The 18644-nt window shown below is 47.1% G+C and overlaps 2 protein-coding genes across 6 annotated transcripts in view; one reads left to right on the top strand and one right to left on the bottom strand.

The window, feature by feature from the left end:
* Positions 1 to 9495, bottom strand: part of POU2AF2 (POU class 2 homeobox associating factor 2) — a 29887-nt gene extending 20392 nt beyond the window's left edge. For 2 of the 4 annotated variants that reach the window (XM_073320695.1, XM_073320696.1), the window contains exon 1: positions 3089 to 3134. In XM_073320695.1, the coding sequence (XP_073176796.1) occupies positions 3089 to 3098 (10 nt within the window). In that variant the 5' untranslated portion in view covers positions 3099 to 3134. Of the gene's footprint in view, positions 1 to 3088; positions 3135 to 9243 lie in introns of those variants that run through there. The other 2 variants (XM_073320698.1, XM_073320699.1) reach the window with 2 other exon arrangements.
* An 18-nt stretch (positions 9496 to 9513) lies between these two features.
* Positions 9514 to 18392, top strand: HINFP (histone H4 transcription factor). Of its 2 annotated transcripts, XM_073320690.1 has the most exons (10): positions 9514 to 9717; positions 10367 to 10546; positions 11277 to 11503; positions 11903 to 12014; positions 12866 to 13018; positions 13847 to 13924; positions 14027 to 14147; positions 14343 to 14481; positions 15927 to 16051; positions 16838 to 18392. In XM_073320690.1, the coding sequence occupies exons 2-10, from the start codon at positions 10384 to 10386 to the stop codon at positions 17358 to 17360; spliced, it is 1641 nt and encodes a 546-aa protein (XP_073176791.1). In that variant the 5' UTR covers positions 9514 to 9717; positions 10367 to 10383; the 3' UTR covers positions 17361 to 18392. The 2 variants fall into 2 exon arrangements, with proteins under 2 accessions (XP_073176791.1, XP_073176790.1); XM_073320689.1 differs by lacking the exon at positions 9514 to 9717 and having other exon boundaries at positions 9739 to 10546.
* Positions 18393 to 18644: the final 252 nt, after the last annotated feature.

Raw genomic sequence — 18644 nt, 5'->3', positions numbered from 1 at the left:
TTCAGAAAAAGCCCTAGCAGACGAAGGATGGATTAGATGCACTTTTCTGTAGGGTAGGCTGAAAAAATTCCATTGTAACGTTTTTCAATAAAAAATGAGGTCTTGACTAAACAATTTTTTTTGTGAAATATGTCTTCTTTCCTCAAATATTTTTTGATTTCTCATCAGAATTCAAAGAACTCCAAAATTGAATGGTTCTTGGCCAAAAATTCTTGTGCTTTTTTTACAAAATGCTTAAATTTTCTACAGGATCCCTACCTCTCCTTCTCCCCCAATTTTCCAACCAGCTCTACTGTTCAGTCTGTTCCATGTCTAATTTCTGCCATTCTTTAAAACACACATAATATTGCATTTAGGGTGTTAAATAAATGAGGCCAAAATACAACAGAAGACTTGGAACCTGCTTCTCATTTACACTAAGTCCTCTTTACACCTCTCTGACAGTGTACCATGTGCACTATCAGAGCTGTATAAATGGGCCTTAGGTAAATGGGACTCAGGCCCTGCAGGATGTCAATCTCAGGCTCCAGGTACACCAAATGGATAAAGCTAGGTTGGACAGTATCATAAAACTTGTTTAGCAAGACAAAGCCAGCATGAAAAACTGATCCTCAAACTGCAAATATACATAAATTGCAACGATGAGCTAATCTCGTGCCATTAGAGATAATATGCATTGAAGCAGATCTTAAATCCAAGCAATTCTGTAAACAGATTTCTAAATACCTGTAAAGCAATTATCAGTGTTCTAGAATTGAATGCAGGACCTAGTTGACTTCAGCAGTCAAATAATTTTTTCAACTGTATTATAATGCTACTTCTACTTTGCCCCTATTCACTACCGTCATCTCAGGATCTCAAAGTGGCTTGCAAAGATGGGGCATCATGAATCCCATTTTACCAGGGGGATCTGAGGCACGGGGAGGTGAAATGACTTGATCAAGGTCATACAGCATGTCAGTGGCAGAGTTGCCACCAGAATAGTCACACTCTCTGACCGGATGGATCCGTCCTTCTATGTACTGACGAAACTTTACCTGTAAGAGGTCAAGAACGCACATTACAAACTGTTGATGCAAAAGGAATTGGGTGAAAGATTCAATGGGAAGGGGGGAAATGATCTGTGCTGCAGGGGCTACTGAATGGGAGTGTTGTGTGATATAGCGGGAGGTAGCATAGCCCCGTGGCTGGGGCCCTGCTCTGGGATTCTGTAGGTTCTGTTCCTGGCTCAGACACTGACTAATCGTGTGACCGTAGGGAAATTACTTTACCTTTCTGCATTTTGGTTTTCCCCCATTGGTCAAATGGGGATAATGACACTGTCTCACCATTGTGAAGTAAATATAATTATCAGTACCACTGTGGAGAGGCAGTGTTTCCTTGCATGTAGAGCACTGGATTGGGACTCAGGACATGTGGGTTCTATTCCTGGCTCAGCCACTGGTCTGCTGGGTGACCTTGGGCAAGTCACTTCCCCTCTCTGTGTCTCTGTTACCGCATCTGTAAGATGATGCTCACCTCCTTAAAGCACATTGAGATCTATGGATAAAAGTAGCATATAAAAATTAATAACTAGCTCTTATTATTATGAAGCTCTTTGAGAGCTATTGATGAAAAGCACTAGCTAGGTATCAGAAGAGCCCTGTGCGGATACAAAATTTGTATCTACATCTGATCCACAAATATGGTCTGTGGCTATAAAGCGAATATCCGCAGATTTGCAGGGTTCTAGGTATTCGGTTGCTTTCTCTTCGTCATCTGTGTGTGGCTACTTTTAGATGGCATCTCTCATACAACAGTACATTTGCTTTAGAATGACCCATGCAAGCCAAGCTATATACTGTGACCCCCTTTCCATAATACATTACCCCAATTCCACATCCTGAAAAAGAGACAACAATTATTACTTGCAGGCTCTATCGTCAAATATTTTAGAATCTCATTAACTGATTTGACTTCTGTCATCAGTTCCTCTGGTAAATGTGATCCCATGTCCATATATAAATATAAATGTTTACATTTTGTCTTTACTATTGTCTTAACATAAACAATATCTCAGATGGGACAGGGCTGATTTCACTGTATTTCAAGTAAAAATCAAAGGAATTACAGTCAGGAATGGATTAACGTCAGTTCAAGGAATAAGCCAATTTTCATACCGATTCTTATTTAAATGAACCTGTTTACCCTGCTCTAACCCTGAACCACTGAAGCAAAGCACATGAATGTTATAGTGAAAGCTTGTTTTAAATTAGTGATTTTATTTACAAATAAGACCTTGATCCTGCAAACACTTATGCAAATGCTTAATTTTACTCAGACGAGTAGTAGTCCTATTGAAGTCAATTGGTCTTCTCACATATGTAAAGTTACGCAAGTGCTTAAGTCGTTGCAGGATCAGGGCCTATCTAATTTATCAATTACGAAATAAGGGCCCAGCACTGCAACTTTTTCTCACCTAGATAGATTCACATAATCAGTCCCCCTGAGTTTAGTGAGCCAGTGTGCTAGATCTGACACTGAGATATTAAAAACCTGAAATAACTGGCAGCAGAGAGGAGAGAACCTAACTTTGATCAGAATTTATTACAATTTTCCAGTAAGTTCTGAAAAAGTGCATTATGAAATACGTAAGCATCCTAAATTGTATTTAGAGAAGGCTGAAAATATTAGTTAATATTGCTAAAATACTGAAATATTGAAAAAAGAAAAGGAATACTTGTGGCACCTTAGAGACTAACCAATTTATTTGATCATAAGCTTTCGTGAGCTACCTGAATGCATCCGATGAAGTGAGCTGTAGCTCACGAAAGCTTATGCTCAAATAAATTGGCTAGTCTCTAAGGTGCCACAAGTACTCCTTATCTTTTTGCGAAAACAGACTAACACGGCTGCTACTCTGAAACCTGAAATATTGAAAATACCAAACAGTGATTTAAAGGCATATTCCTTTCTTTGCCTTTCTACTTCAGTTCAGACAACAAGTAATGTGCCCATTCCCCTGTTTTCTTTTCTACTGTTGATATTTCAATTAACCATCAGTGAGATATACATTTTATTTTTGGAAAGTTTTGACAATGAAACTCACCAGTTTCCATTCTGAATGCTGCTGTGAATTTCCCCCTTTCAGACTCTGCAAGCTTTCTGAAAATGAACCGTCAGGAGCTTTCCAGTTGAGAATGAAGTCAATGCTCATTCTCCACTAATAAAGTTCTCTTTGAGCCTGACGGAAATGTATTTTTCACAATTTAATGATGTCTCTGAAATAGCTTCTTTGGGATTTGTTTAGATGCAAATCTTCCACTGTCTGTTTCACTGCAATTTGCATGGTCAGTGCTGATCATTCTCAAAGGTTTTTCCTCTTGATTAAAAAGACATTGTATGGGTGAAAACGGAATTTCACATGCTGATGGAGGAAAAGTTATTTACCATGAAAAACCTATAAGTCATGCAGTGATCAGCAGACTCCATATAGCAGAGAGGAAAAGGGACTTGGCCAGAGAAATTGTGGGGCTCAGGAAAATGCCATATTACTTGTAGCACAATACCCCAGCATAGGATCAGGGCATCATTTTGCTAGGCACTGTAAACACAAGTAATAAAACAACAATCCCAGCCCTAGGGCGCTCACAATCGAGGTTAGATGTTAAAAAATGTAAAAGAAATCTAAGGGAGACTCTCCATGCACTGCAGTGGGCACTGGATTGGGTCTAGTGGAGTGGATTGAGACCACTGACCAGCTTCACAAAGACAATCACACCTTTCAGTCAATAACAATCTGGACCACAGATGACTAGCCATATGTCTTTACCAACCCATATTCAGTCCTTCCTGCTAGATGCTCTTTTCATAGCTCCCCAGTAAATGACCTTGGCTTGTTCTCCATTAGCATGCAAGAAGCTTCCACTCTACTAATACATTGTTGTCACTGTGTCTAGGTGGATAGTATTAGACTCCTTGCAGATAGCAATGCACTCTGATGAATTCTGCATTTCTGCTCTTCCTGAACCAAGAGGCAGAAACTCTATTTACTGTTTCTTCTTCAAATGTTATAGCTTATCCCTTGGTTCAGAAACTTGCCCTGATTATCAGTTGGGAGATCACTATTGTGTGACATTACTGGCCTCAACATGGAAATATGTCAAAGGAAAAGTGCAGTAAGAGGGACAAGGTCTGTAGTATTTTGTTTACAAGAACAGCAGGTTGTTGCTCAATATACTATGTCCTGCATAAGTAAACACTACATTTACCTATGTGAAATATTGCCAGTACATTCATCATAATCAAATAGTTCATTTCTTCTGGAATCTGTTGACAGCTCAAGGGTCTGCCAGTCCAAATCCATTCCTCTTTGTAACTCCACTGGCAGCATTACTGGAGGAGGGCTTTTATTTTTCCATCCCTCATTTGTTGTTTGGAGGAGTAGGGGGGGAACGGCTGCTGGCAAAAGCTGCTCCTGCCATGCATGTCAAGAGAAAGAAAAGCAGCTCATGGGGAGCTGAAATAACAGAAAAATTGCAACTCCCTTCATGACATATTGAATCTACATCACTTGGCGTGTGTGTCTGGCCACGTAATGCAAAAAGGCAGAAGTCTGACAGCCCTGCCCCAGAGAGTTCATAGGCTAGGAGTCAGACAGGATGTAACAGAACAGACCAACAGAGTGGAGAAGGGTAGGAGGATAAGATAGAAAAAAACAGAGTTTAGCAGGAAATTATGTAGAACAAGCCAGCACCTGCCCCAGAGAGCTTACAATCAAGGTTCATGTCAAGAAGTAACAAGGAGCCAATAAAGCTTGGAAGGTGGTATTAGGTCACAGTAAAAGGAATATGTTTTTGCATACTAAGCAATAGTGTCACCTTTCTACCTGCTTACCTATTATCAGCACTCCTCACTAGCCCTGTCTGCTTCCATCTCTTATTCCTGAATCTTATTTGCTTGATTTCTTTAGATCTAAAAGATATAGGTGAAATTCTGGCCCCATTGAAGTCCATGGCAGTTTTGTTATTGACTTCAATGGATCCAAGATTGCTCCCTAGAGTTCCAGAAGTATCTATTGACTCTAGGTGTCTTTGCTATCAATTAAAAATAATGGCATTAAAAAAACATTTGAACCTGCAGCTGCTCCTCATGCCAAGCCAAGAAAATAATGAACCAAAGATGAAATCAAAACCCAACCAATATCCTTCTTACCACAGACCCTAGTTCTTATCACACACCTGCCTTCCCAGAACATAGGACTGAGATTTTCAATGCAGTGTAGGGGTTTTAGGCACATATCTTCCATTTATTTGGTTTTCAGGATCAGGATTCATAATAGGAAACAGATATACAGCCAATTGAGTATTGCCCTGTAACCATAACAGAACCCACTGGGTCATATTACACACCTTACACCATCCCGTTTAATTTTTCTATTCTATTTGCCTGCCCCAAAACAAACTTTGCTAATAATTTACTAAGACAAAGCACTGGCCTAACAGATGTAATATTAATTCAAATTTTGATTTAAATCCATTGCTAAATGGAGAGCATTTTTGCTGTTTGTTGTTAAATAACATTATTTTGTGTTGTGACACGGCTGTGACACTGGCCGATCAGATCATGCTAGACTGTTTTCAGGTCATTTCACTTGTGGATTAGTATAGATCAAAATGATTAGTGTTTTGGGTGTTTAAACGTTATAAAACTGAAGGGATGTTACATACATTGTTTTAACTTATCTGTTCCTGTTATAACGTAATAGCAAACATTTAAAGCGTAAATACCCCTGTAACTAAATAACTCATCAGACATCAAAGAAGCCTGGTGGAATGCTAATGATGGACTTTATCAGAACGGCCACTGTGTGTGATGACCTGTAGTCAAAAGACTAAGTGCATTCCTCACTCATCATCATCAAAGGAAAAGTCCATGTTGGTAGAGAGACTGTCTTGTCTCTGTGAGAAGATATAAGAATGGATCCAAAGAAAAATCCTTCATCTCTGGACTGTTTGGATTCTAACAGGGCAGAATAGCTGAATGAGAAGACTGAGATCCCCAGAGTTATTCTGGGTAGCCCTGAAAGACTTTTGGGAAACTGGCCATTTATTACACCACTGCTACCATTTGAAGTTACAAATTGTGATTCACCTGTTGTTATATTTTACCTGCTTTAATTTCTCAATAACTCATTCTTTTTTCTTAGTAAACTAACTAGAGATTTATTAGCTATAAATTTGGCTGCCATCATTGTCTTCGGTATAAAATGTGGAGTATCAATTGAGCTGGGGTAAGTGGATGGTCTCCTTGAACTGGGAGAAACCAGCTGTGGTGTGATTTTAGATTTAAGTACCCTTTTATCACAAAGTCCAGTTTGTCTGAGTGGCAAGATAGGCTGGAGAGTCAAAGGGTCTATGACTCCCTGGCAAGACTGGTATCGTTCTCCAAATGTTCACATTTGTTACTGACTTGGTGAAATCTAATTATAAAACATACCTCCAATTTGGGATGTCTGCCCTTGTTTTCTGACAATCTGAGGTAGGCACTCACAGTTGTGAGCCACTCCAGATAGCGTGATACATGCAGCATAAAGTTAATGGATAATAAAACAGTTAATTTACTATGTTTGACTGTGAACTCCAGCTGCCAGTAATTTGATTGATCCTTCTGGGATGAGAGGGGTTTACTTGTTTATACAACAAATGACAATGTTTGCCCTGTTTACCATGGTGACCAACTGTAAATTTCAGTTAACATAACATATTGCAGGATTTCACACTTTGTCAAGTTACAGAGGAAAAAAGAGCCAGCATATGAAATCTCATGATATACTCAATGCTTGGGCCCCAAAGCAACTACTAAAGCCTAAAGTTAAGTATATGCATACACGTTTGCATGATGGGGCCCCTTGCATTACTTTTGATATCTTCAAAAGTGTTTTACATCTATTAATCAATCCATACAACAACCCTGAGAGGCAGGTATACTGATTGTGAGATAATATGATATCAATAAGCCCTCAGTCCAGCAAAATACTTAAGAATATGCTTAACTAAGAGCAGATGGGTAGCCCTATTGAAATCAATAAGTTTTTAAGGGCTTTGCTGGATCAAGTCCTATATATAAGCAAAAAAGTAAGCACAATCTTAAGGTGGAAGCAAAACACTTTAAAAATACGTAAGAAAACCTCTATAAGAAATGAAACCTACAATTTGTCCCCCCAGTCACACCCCCCCCAAAAAAATTTTTAACAGTTTTCTTTAGAAAGTTTGCAACAGACATGTTTCTTTAAATAATTTGTATCTTTCCATTGTGGGTGTAGACACCTGTTTATTTGGTACTCAAAAAAAAAAAAAGCTGGGGTACTGGCATTGATATTATCTCTTAACAAAAATGACACTGAACATTAAGATCTTGATCCTGAATTCCTAATTCAGCGGCAGATGGAGGTAGAAAACACCAGTAGTTAGATGGACTTTGCAAACAGAGAGAAAAGGGGGGAAAAGGTTGTTCAGATTACGGCCCACAAAAGTTTGCAATGCCCTTTAATAGATGATGCTGAAAATAAATGTGATACACATTGTAGAGCGCCAAAGAAACATGTTATAACCTTTTTTGCCTCATTGTTTATGATCCAGGTTACACACACACACATACCACAGGAAGAATAGAAAGCATTGTTCTCAAATAAGATACTGCAGGAAGGTTTCAAAGTCCCAGTGATGTGTATCTGTTTTCACAGCAGGATTGCTATTTGTATTGACTGACTCAGAACTTCTGCCTCTTATTTGCCTAGTGTTATTTGCATGAATTTTCGCATTGGCCTTCATGATTTTCAACATTAAATAAAAGATGAACCCAATAAAAAATATGAATATTTTGGGGATAAAAATCATATTCAGTAAGTTTCAGAGGCTTATCCGCTGCCCTGCTCCTCTGGCCCAATGGTGCATTTATATCTGAATAATTATGATGGAAACAGAAGCTGTGACCATGAGGTTCACTAATGATAAATCATAAATCGGTCCCAGAGAATGAGAGAGTTCCTGAAGATGAGGACTAGGTAACATTATTTCCTAACCTGACGTTAAGGCTTTGGGCCCAGATCTTCAAAGGTATTCAGGTGCCTAATACCCATTGATTTCATTGGAAGTTAGATGTCTAAATACCTTTGAAGATTTGGGCTTTAGAATCATAGAAATGTAGGACTGGAAAGGACATTGAAAGTGAGGTCATCTAGTCCATCCTCCTGCCCTGAAACAAGACCAAATATATCTAGAACATCCCTAACCGGTATTGTCCAACCTGTCCTAAAGAACCTCCAATGATGGGGGCTTCACAACCTTGATTGGTAACTTATTCCAGTGTTTAACTATCCTTATAGTTAGAAAAATTTTCTTAATATGTAACGTTAATCCATCTTGCTGCAGATTAAGCCCATTACTTTTTGTCCTACCTTTAGTGGACATGAAGATCAATTGATCATCATCCTCTTTGTAACAACCCTTTACTTAGTTAAAGACTGTTATTTGATCCTCCCTCGGTCTTCTTTTCTCAAAACTCAACATGCCCAGACTTTTTAACTTTTCCTCAGAGGTCAGGTTTTCTAAACGTTCTGTCATTTTAGTTGCTCTCCTCTAGACTCTCTCCAGTTTTTCCACCTCTTTCTTCAAGTGTTTTGCTTCTAACTAGATATGCATGTTTCAGAGTGGCAGCCGTGTTAGTCTGTATCTGCATATAGAACAGGAGGACTTGTAGCACCTTAGAGACTAACAAATTTATTAGAGCATGAGCTTTCGTGAGCTACAGCTCCCGTTCGTTGGATGTTTCATTAAGTGATGAGTTTTGTGTGTGTTTGCAGTGAGTGCAGGTTTTGTGTTCATTAGTGTAGGTGTGTTACTGTGGTGTGCAGAGCGCTCTGCAGCAGTGACAGCCCTAGTACCATGGGCCTAGAATGGCTAAGGGGTCATTGGCACAGTGGGCTCACTGATGTGCGTTTCTACTGGGGTCAGAGACAGATCCGGTGGGAGGTCCCCGCACGGGTTGCACCTCGTGCCGGCAGGGGCGATGGGGCTTGGTGCTGTAGGAGAAGTGGCAACGGGTGGTTGATTCTCACCCCCAGCCACTTGACAGGGGTTGGTGTCCTCTGGCGACTGCTCTCACAGCCCTGACCCTGGCTGCTGGGAAGGTCAAAGGGCCTCTGAAGCCAGAGTTCAGAAGGTCAAAGGTCAAGAGGTCACCGAGATGCCTGACTCCACCTACCCTGAGGCGCATGGGCCGGGGTCAGGCGGCCGGGCTCACGGACAGTTCCTGGCCCACAGGGCTCAGACGGTCGCGGATAGGCTGTAGTGGGTCAGAGTTCAAAGGTCAAATGAGAAGTGGTCGGAACCACTGAGTTTTCCGACCTCTGCCGGGGTCAAAGGTCAAAACGGAGACGTAAACGTTTTCAGCGTCTCCCCCTCCCGAAAGGGCCTCCATTGCTTATTTCCGCTTCCGGAGCCAGTCTCGGGCACTTCCGTGTAGACCGGCAGCCGGAACCTTAGTGTCCCGGCCTGGCGGGGGGCGTTGCCGGCCGAGGCCTTTCCCCCCGACTCCCCCGCGGCCGCCCCTCGCTCGGATTGGCTGCCGGGCTGGGAGGAGGCGCTGCCATTGGCTGCGGAGGCGGCCGGCCTTGCGGTTGCTGCGCCCGCCCCCCGGAGCTGGGAAGCCGGCAGTTGCCGGCGCGAGGAGCCGCCGGTAAGGAGGGGTCGGGTCCTTCCCCGCCCCCTCCCGCGGACAGGCCCGGCCGAAGCGGGCCCCGGCCCCGCCCCCCGCTCTCGTGGCTCCCCGCGGCAGGTTCCCCACGTCTCGGGACCCGCTGTCCCCAGCCCCCCCCACCCCACCCGCCTCCCGGGGCTGGGGGAGCCGGGCCCCCTGGGTCCGATCCGGCCATTGCCCCCTGCGGCGGGGGCAGCCCCTGCGCTGTGACCCGGGCGGCGGCGCTGGACCGCAGGGTTTGCGTCCACACGGCGCCCCCTGCGCTCCGGGGCCGGCGGCGGGCTCCTGGCGGCCCGCGGGCAGGAGGGTGTTGGTGGGGGGCGCTGGTGTCTCCTGTCTCTGGATTTTCCTGGCGCTCCTGCCTGAATCTTATTCCAGATGTGGATTGTCACAACCCCCCCCCAGACTCCCCGGGGCAGGGGCTGGATCTGCAAAATACAACGTTGTGCTGTGTTGCCCCTCTGAGCTGACCGCAGTCACAGTTCTGTCCCCGTTGTGCCATGGCCCACGCTGCATCTAGGAACCCCCACGGCTTTGTAGAGGGCATCTTTTTTGGTGGTGGTGGTGGTTTTCTGGGTGACTGAATGGCGTGCCAAACATTTCCTGTCTTTGTAACACCATCTCTCAGTGCCTAAAGGTCGGACCATGCCTCCTGGGAAGGCCGGCAATAAGGAAAAGCTGGTGCTCCAGTGTGAGTGGGAGATGTGCACCTATGTGGCCTCTAAGATGGAGGAGTTTTGTGATCATGTGTCGGAGCATTTGCAGCTGCATCTTCGTGGGGAACATAGGGATGAGATGAACCCTCTTGGTAAGGGACCCTGAGTGCAATTAAAAACTATAACTAAAATTGGACTCTTGGGTTGGAAGAGCCATAAGGTGGGTCATCAAGCTCCCTTCATTATTCTGAACCACCCTGGTAGACACGGAGAAATTTCAATAGTGAATTTCCTAGTGAGGGTGATGCCATAGTGTCCACTGGAGATAACGTGTTCTGCATTCTGGTAAGAAAATAAAATTTCCAGCGGACCTAGTACGCTCTGCTGTCAATTAACCTATAAACCCTTAAATCGTAATCCTCTTCATTATGTGACTTCAGTTAAATCTATGCTGGACTTTTCAATGAGATGCTTAGCAGTGTTAACTGATATATATTTTTAAAGTGTGATACATAGTCTAACATTCTGAGCACTGGACTGGGATCTGTGAACACCTGAGCTATTAACAGAGCTAAGGAGATTTATTTTTATTTTTGTAAATAGTTGATGTTTATATTGACTGTCTTGAGTGCAAGGTATTGGCTGCCTTTGTAGTGGATCATAAGCCAGAGGCTTAGCCTTCTAGAACAGAGTCCAGAACTGAACAAGTAGGAAGATGAGAGTTCTCTTCTCACCATAAGTAGGTAGTTCCACCAGTTGCAGGGAAGGAAAGCTATGAAGAAAGCTTGCGTCTTTTCTTGCTCATGGGGACTTAAGCTTTAACAGGGAGACAGTTACTGACAAATCTGTAGAAAATGAATGTGTTTCCTGTTTATGTTGCAGAAGAATACACCTGTCTGTGGCAGGAATGTGGCTTCTGCTCCCCAGAGAGCTCTGTAGACCTGGTCCGCCACGTTTACTTCCACTGTTACCACACTAAGCTGAAGCAGTGGGGGCTGCAGGCCTTGCAGAGCCAGTCAGATGTGACCCACTGTCAGCTGGACTTCCAGAGCCGCAACATCATCCCTGAGATCCAGGAAAACTTCTTGTGTCTGTGGGAGTACTGTGAGGTGAGAGCAACAGGGAGGGGGATCAGCCCTCCTAAATCCTGTCTGTAGGTGTGCAGTCAGGTGGGAGCAGGAGAAAAGGGGGGCTTAGTCTCACACAGTGTCAGCAAATCTCCAGTTCCCGAGCATTCAATGTGGTGTAACCCTTGAGATCTCAGCCCAGTTCAAGTGGGGGCACAGACAGGGCCTTACGTGGTCCAAGCCAACAAAATCTCTGTTCTAGGGTAGGGAGATGGTCTCAGTATTACGAGCACTGCAACAATTTTGGATGCCTGGATTGTGCTTTTCTGTGTTTTCCCCAGGGGAGAGGAGGGAAGAAGCTCTGTCAAAGTTGAGCTGTATCAGAATTGCTAGTATGCATGTGCTGACCAATATTCTTGTGTCTTTGTCTCCCCGCAACAGAGATCTTTTGATAACCCTGAATGGTTCTACCGGCATGTGGAGGATCACAGCTTCTGTTCAGAATACAAGGCAGCTGGGAAGGAGAACCATGTGGTCTTTTGTGGCTGGAAAGGTATTTGATTTTATTTATGTTACAGTAGCACTTAAGAACCCCGGTCATGGACCAGAACCTCGTTGTGCTTGGTGCTGTACAAACACGGAACAAAACACAGTCCCTGCACATGTGAGAACTTGAAAGCTCTCCTGGGGCGAGGCTGGGGAGCAGCTGACAAACGACAAGGCTTTGCACTTCGGTAGCTCCTTTCCACTGAGGCTCTCAAAGTGCTCTCCATTTCCCCACTGGTTGGCTCCAGAAACCAAAATACAGTGTCAGCTTGCTGGGGTGCCCACGGTATGTCAATGTAAGAGTGAGGAATATAACCTGGGACTCTTGCTTCTTAGTCCCCAGCCCTTTTGATTTAGACTTCCCTCCTTCCTTTGCTAAGGGGTTCTCAGTCCCTGGAGTGTAAAACTGCCCAAGAACTTCCCAACCCCAGTCAGAGAATTGACTGGAACCTGTCCACCATGGGTGGACTCAATATCCGGTGATTCCAGTTGAGGCATTTAATAGACGGTATCAAGGCCTCTGAACAGAACAGCAAGGGGGAAGTGCTGGTTTAACTGTAACAATAACTGCTGTCTTTCATGTGGACGTGATCATCTCAGCTGCTCATGTGTCCCATGGAATGACAGATCTATGCTGTCTGTATCCAGTCTTCTACATATCTGCAGCATGCTTGGCCTGGCTCTCCACTGGGGACAGCATTAACCTCCCACCCAGCAGAACAGCAAGTTGAAAGCTTCTGCGTGGTTTGGGGCTGTTGAGTCCAAGGCATTTTCCTCTGCCTGTGCTACTGAAAGTTTCTCGGAGCTTTCCGGTCCTTTGCCAAGGAGCTAACCAATGTCTCTGCCTCTTATGCTCAGACTGTGACTGCACCTTCAAAGGACGCTGTAAGCTGCGGGAACACCTGCGCAGCCACACGCAGGAGAAGGTAGTGGCCTGTCCTACCTGTGGCGGGATGTTCTCCAACAACACCAAGTTCTTTGACCACATCCGCCGGCAGACCGCCCTGGATCGTAAGTGCCTGAGTGGGGGTGGGATTGTCCCTGATCTACCCTGTTGCTTCTAGCTGGGTCATTTGATTTGTCAGCAGCTATCTCTGTTCTAGGAGCAAGGCATTAGCAGGGCACGAGCACTGTGAATAGTGGCCCTGATTGGCTCTCAGGCTCACCGGAGAGACCAGCAGCTTGAATAGGCCATTGAGACTGAATTCCTCTCTCAGGCAAGGGTGGGGCAGCACGGGAGAGGTTTGTCTTGCAGTATCCCGTGCCATTCTTGCTCTGTGGACATGGGACTAAAGTCTCGGGCTGGCAGGCAGGCCCTTCTGCCAGTGCTACATTCATTTAAAATCTCCTTGAGCTCCTTTGTGCCATACTGGGTGCTGGAGTCATACTGTGCTGTGCATTCTCCGCTTCAGGCTGGGCCTGTAGCTAAAAGTGAAAGGCGTTGCTGGTCTACCCATAGCTCCCTGCAGGGGCCCTGTCTACATTTCCAGCTCTCCCTGTATGTCCCCAGCTCCCATGCATCTCATTCCTGGTTAGACTTGTTTTGTGACCGTTCTTGAAGGCAGTAGAATTGGTTCTGGGGTTTCTTCCTGAGTCATGCAGTGGTAGCACTGGGAGGACTGTGTTCACTGGAAGGCAAGACACTGGCTCTCTAGCCAGGGGCAGTGCCCACAGTGGCTGTGAATGAGGCGAAAGGGCGCCTGGCTCTGATATAACTAATTCTCTTCCTCCTGTGTGTTGCTATCTGTGCTATATTCTCTCTGCTTTGTTCTTTCTGTCCTTTCCCCTCCCCCTTTGTGCACTCTCTTCTCTCTCCCCCACCTTTCCCCACTGTTACAGAGCAGAGGTTTCAGTGCTCCCACTGCTCCAAGAGGTTTGCTACAGAGAGGCTGCTGCGTGATCACATGAGGAACCATGGTGAGTAAAGGCCCTTCTCTCTCTTCCAGCCGTCGCTCTGGCAAGTGCATTCCCTCTCCCCACTCCATGGTGATGGGCTTCCCTCTCGTTTTTCTCGAGCAGTAAACCACTACAAGTGCCCCTTGTGCGACATGACCTGCCCACTACCCTCCTCCCTGCGCAACCACATCCGCTTCCGGCACAGCGAGGAGCGGCCTTTCAAGTGTGACTACTGTGACTACAGGTGGGGTCCCTGTGATTGTACTTCCCTAGGGGGGAGTGGGTCTGGGGTTCAGAGGTGGGGTCTGGGTCTGTGTGGGGTGAAGGGAGGGCAGCTGGGCTGTCAGGGGCTGGGAGAGAAGCACTGATGGGCCGGGAAGGAGAATGGGGTAGGGGTCTCTCACGCATTTGGCTTCATTCCCACGTTCTTTCCTTTCAGCTGTAAAAATCTCATTGACTTGAGGAAGCACCTGGACACTCACAGCAAAGAGCCAGCCTATCGCTGCGAGTTCGAAGCCTGCAGCTTCACTGCGCGCTCCCTCTGCTCCATCAAACTGCACTACAGGAAAGTCCACGAGGTGGGGAGGGAACCAGGGGATCTGCTGCTGTTCCCACTGTTTATATTGCAATAATGTTGAGAAGCTCCAAGTAAGGTTGCGGTCCAGTGTGCTAGGTGCTGCACATACGCGTCGTGAGAGATGAGCCCTACACTGAAGAGCTTGCAATCTAGATAAAGATAAAAACTGAGAGGAAGGGAATGCTGTCCTCCCCGCTAGACAGATTGGGGGAGTGAGGCACAGAGAGACCAAATTACTTGTCCAAGGTCATACAGGGAGTCTGGCAGAGCTGGGATTTGAATCCACATCTCCTGACTTCCACCAGACCATTCTTCCTCCCAAACCCGCCCTAGCCCTCGAGGTGACCATAAAACCCTAATGGAAATTTCAGCTTCATTTTCCTCACCCACCCATGAACAATCCATGGTCACACTTGGTATCCACCAGCTCCGGGAGGAATTGACTCTTCTGTCCTTCCTGTTCCTCTCTCCACCTGCTGCAGTGCTAATGGCTCAACGGGTTCGGATGAGACAACACAAGTTATCTGGGGAGGGTGGGTCTCTCATGACTTTCCTTCTGGCTGTCTGGTCTCTTTTGATCTCTGCTCTCTGGCTGGGAACAGGGAGTTGCTCCCCCTTCCAGTGCAGGGTCGAGGGCAGGAAGAGCAGCAGTTTCATAGATACTAAGGTCAGAAGTAGCAAAGATGTACTGAACAGTAGCTGAGCCCTGGCAAGCAAGTAGCAGGTCCCTGCATTGAAGACACTAAAGACGCAGAGAACACTGACCAGACCTGGGCATACACACCCAGTAATTCAGGCTATGTGGTGTGTTAACATGTTTGCCTAGAATCTTGCCTGCTTTTTCCTGTGGCTATAAATGGTGGCTTATGGGATTTGAGTGGGAGTTCTCCATTCTTGGCCACTATCCACTAACCTAGCAATTGTGCTAATTTTATGAGCCGTCAGTTTGTATCTCCTTCTGGCTAATCCCTTGGGAGCACTGGTTGGGGTCCGCCTGCCCCTGTTCCTCCCTGCATGGCTGACTGCGTGTGTTCTGTTGCTACTCTCTGGCATGGGGCAAGCATTTTAATACCTGTATTTCTACAGACATGGGTATGGCTCCAGTACTTAGCCCTGCCTCGGTGCAGGGGACAGGAGTAAATGACCTACTGAGGTCCCTTCCCGTCTGACATTTCTATGATTCTGTGGCCGCTTTGCAAAGCAGTCCCAAACAACTAGCAGTCGGGGCACAGGATCTCCTAGGTAATGAGATTCCCTCCATCCCATGGATTGGAAATGCCAAGCCCATCAGAAGTGTTACCAGTCCCCACTCCTTTGCCAGAATGATGCTTGCTATAAAATTTGTAGGATGTTTGTTCCTCTTGGAAAGCCTGGCTTCCCACAAGGCAGCTTGGGTTTGAATCCCATGACATTTACATCCTTCCTTTCTTCTCGCTCCCTCCCCAGGGTGACTCGGAACCCCGGTACAAGTGCCACATCTGTGACAAGTGCTTCACACGTGGGAACAACCTCACCGTGCACCTAAGGAAGAAACACCAGTTCAAGTGGCCCTCGGGCCATCCTCGCTTCAGGTACTGGACCTCCAGCCCCTCCTGTGTGCAAAGCTCACTACCTCTCTCAAGCCACAGGGGGCAGTAGGGGACAGTCATGTGGGGGTGGAGGGCGTTGCTCCTGGGTTCTCTGATACTATGGTGATGGGTGCCATATCAGTACCTAGATAGCAGCCTCCAGTGGCAGATCAGAGACAAGGGCTGCTGGGCAGCAGCCACACTAATGCGGCTGGATCTACTGGGTTGCTTGTGGAATTCGCAGGCTCACGCTGCAGCCAGATCCAGCTCTCTTCAGCCTGAGAGAGTCATCCCAGTCAGGTTTTGAGGATGCCTTATCCGGTGTAATCTCCAGCAAACTGCAGTCTCCCCCAAATGTTCCAGGGCTTAAAAGGGTGAGGAAGCAAAGGAGGGCTCTCAAATTTGCCCATGGAAACTGGACAGGACAAAGAAACCAAACCTGGCCTGAGTGGAGATGTAAACCCTCTATCTGGCATGCGGCTGCTAACTGTTAGGGGCTGGGGATGAAAGGATTTACCCTCCCTGACAACGCCCCCCCCCCCCCCCCCCCCCACTGCACTGCCTGTTAACACTCTGGGCGCTGTGTGCTGGGATGTCTGCCCCATAGCAATATCAGTGCTGCAAAATAACCTCCTTCGGGTAGCAACTGCCACTGATCGCCACCTAGCCTGGCGTTGGGTGGGCTAGCACTCTGGGCAGCACTCCAAGCAGTCAGTCCTCCCTCGGTAACTGCACAAGGCATCTGCCTTCCAGCCCCGTTCTAACCCTCCCTCTCTCTGGCCTGCCCAGGTACAAGGAACACGAAGACGGCTACATGCGGCTGCAGCTAGTGCGCTACGAAAGTGTGGAGCTGACTGAGCAGCTGCTGAAGGACCGGGAGAAGCAGGGCGAGTTGCTGGATGGCACGGCGGAGTGCGTGGTGCTGACAGAGGGTGAGGGCAACTTGCAGGGGATCATCCTGGAGCCACCAGCAGAGGCCTCCCTGGAGGAGGCCAATGACATGGAATCACAGGTGGCCCCGCTGCCACCACCGGCCTATGCTGCTGCCAACCCTGACCCAGCTCAGCAAAGCACCTTCCCGAGAGCTGAGGCCTCGCCAGACCGAGAGTCCAGCGCCCCGCTCGGCCCCATCATCCGTGTGGTGAACAGGACCAATGAACGTGGGGAGAACGAGACGGTGTACTACGTCATGGCCAACGCACCCTCAGAGGAGCAGGCAGCAGTGCCCGGCGGCCTGGCCGGGGAGCCGGAGGAAAACGTCATGGACCGCCTACAGAAGACAGCTGAGGAGCTGGGGATACAAATTATGTGAGTTGCCAGCGCTGCCTCCCTGCACTTTGGCTTCAAGTAATTCAGGTGTCTCTCCTGCTTGGGAGGGCAGGAATGGAATCACAAACACTCTCCATCACCCCGCTGGGGTCCGTCCTCATCCTTGATCATAAACCCAGAGGAGTTGGTGCTGCCTGCGGGAAGGTTCTGAGCACGTCCCCACCCAGCCTCATCTGTCTCCCTTTGCCCTCCTGTCACTGAGGAGCAACTGCGCTGTGCTGGGTGACCTGATGGAGGAAAGCTCTGGTCAGCGCCCAGTGGGTGAGAGGGATCGAGCTCCCTTCCACCAGCCTGGGAAAGGAAGGTGGCAGTGGATGCTGGGAGCAGCCTTAGATATTTTCATGGCAGGAAAGGGGATTCGAGCTGGGAGGAAGATGTGGAATAGTCTCCCAGCACAAACGCTTTGTGACTTCAGTGCCCTCCATCCCATGGGGAGAGGTTTGGGCTGTGTCCCCCCCCACACCCCAAAGGTCCCTGGCAGATAGGTCAGACTCCTGCTGCTAAGAGACTCAGTCCCTGTGCTTGCTGAGAGCCCCATGCTCAGCCAGAATCTCCACTCCTTTGGAGCTGCAGGTGGATTAGCTTACCTCCTGAGATGCTGTTTGGCCTTAAACAGGCTCATTCTGTCCAGTTTCTCGTTGCCCTCGGGTGAACAAGACGCCCTGACCCTGTCTCAGATATGTCGGAGTGTCCACTTTCTAGCTTGCTCAAACAGATCCCTTATCAGTATTTGCATTGACACTGCCCCGTCACCTTGTTGATCTGAGCAGGGGACAGCCGAAGGGTCCATTTGTCCCTTTGCAGGTTGCTGCTCCCCCATGCACTGGTGGGGAGCTGGTGTAAGCTGGGGGCACCCTTCTCAACACTCGGGGATCTTTGTGCTGCCTTCGTCCTCCCCTCGGGTTCTTGCTCAGGGGTTTCCCCACACTGGGGCCTGGGCTCCTGGCTGTGCAAAGTAAGTGCTTTTATAATAAAAATAAATAAATAAAAGCCCTGTGTTCCAGGTCAGGTTTCAAGTGTGTGGTGTCTGCCGTGGCCCTGTCAATGTGGCTCTTGCATGCCCTAGTGCAGGGATGAGACCAAGCAGTTGGGGATTTTCGTGACCGTATCCTTGTAATATCTAGGGTTAATATTGTAATATTGAACTCTTACCATATCTCTGTGGTATGTCCAGTGATACAGAGCCATCTTCATGCGGCTGGAATCCCCAGCTTCGGCATAGGAGTGTCTACTTTTGCTCTGTGCCTTCCATAGCTTTCCACACGCA

Source organism: Lepidochelys kempii, chromosome 22 (assembly GCF_965140265.1).
Source record: "Lepidochelys kempii isolate rLepKem1 chromosome 22, rLepKem1.hap2, whole genome shotgun sequence".
NCBI classification, from domain to species: domain Eukaryota; kingdom Metazoa; phylum Chordata; order Testudines; family Cheloniidae; genus Lepidochelys; species Lepidochelys kempii.
The sequence above is the reverse complement of the archived record's forward strand: the minus strand, read 5'-3'. Positions and strand labels throughout refer to the sequence as shown.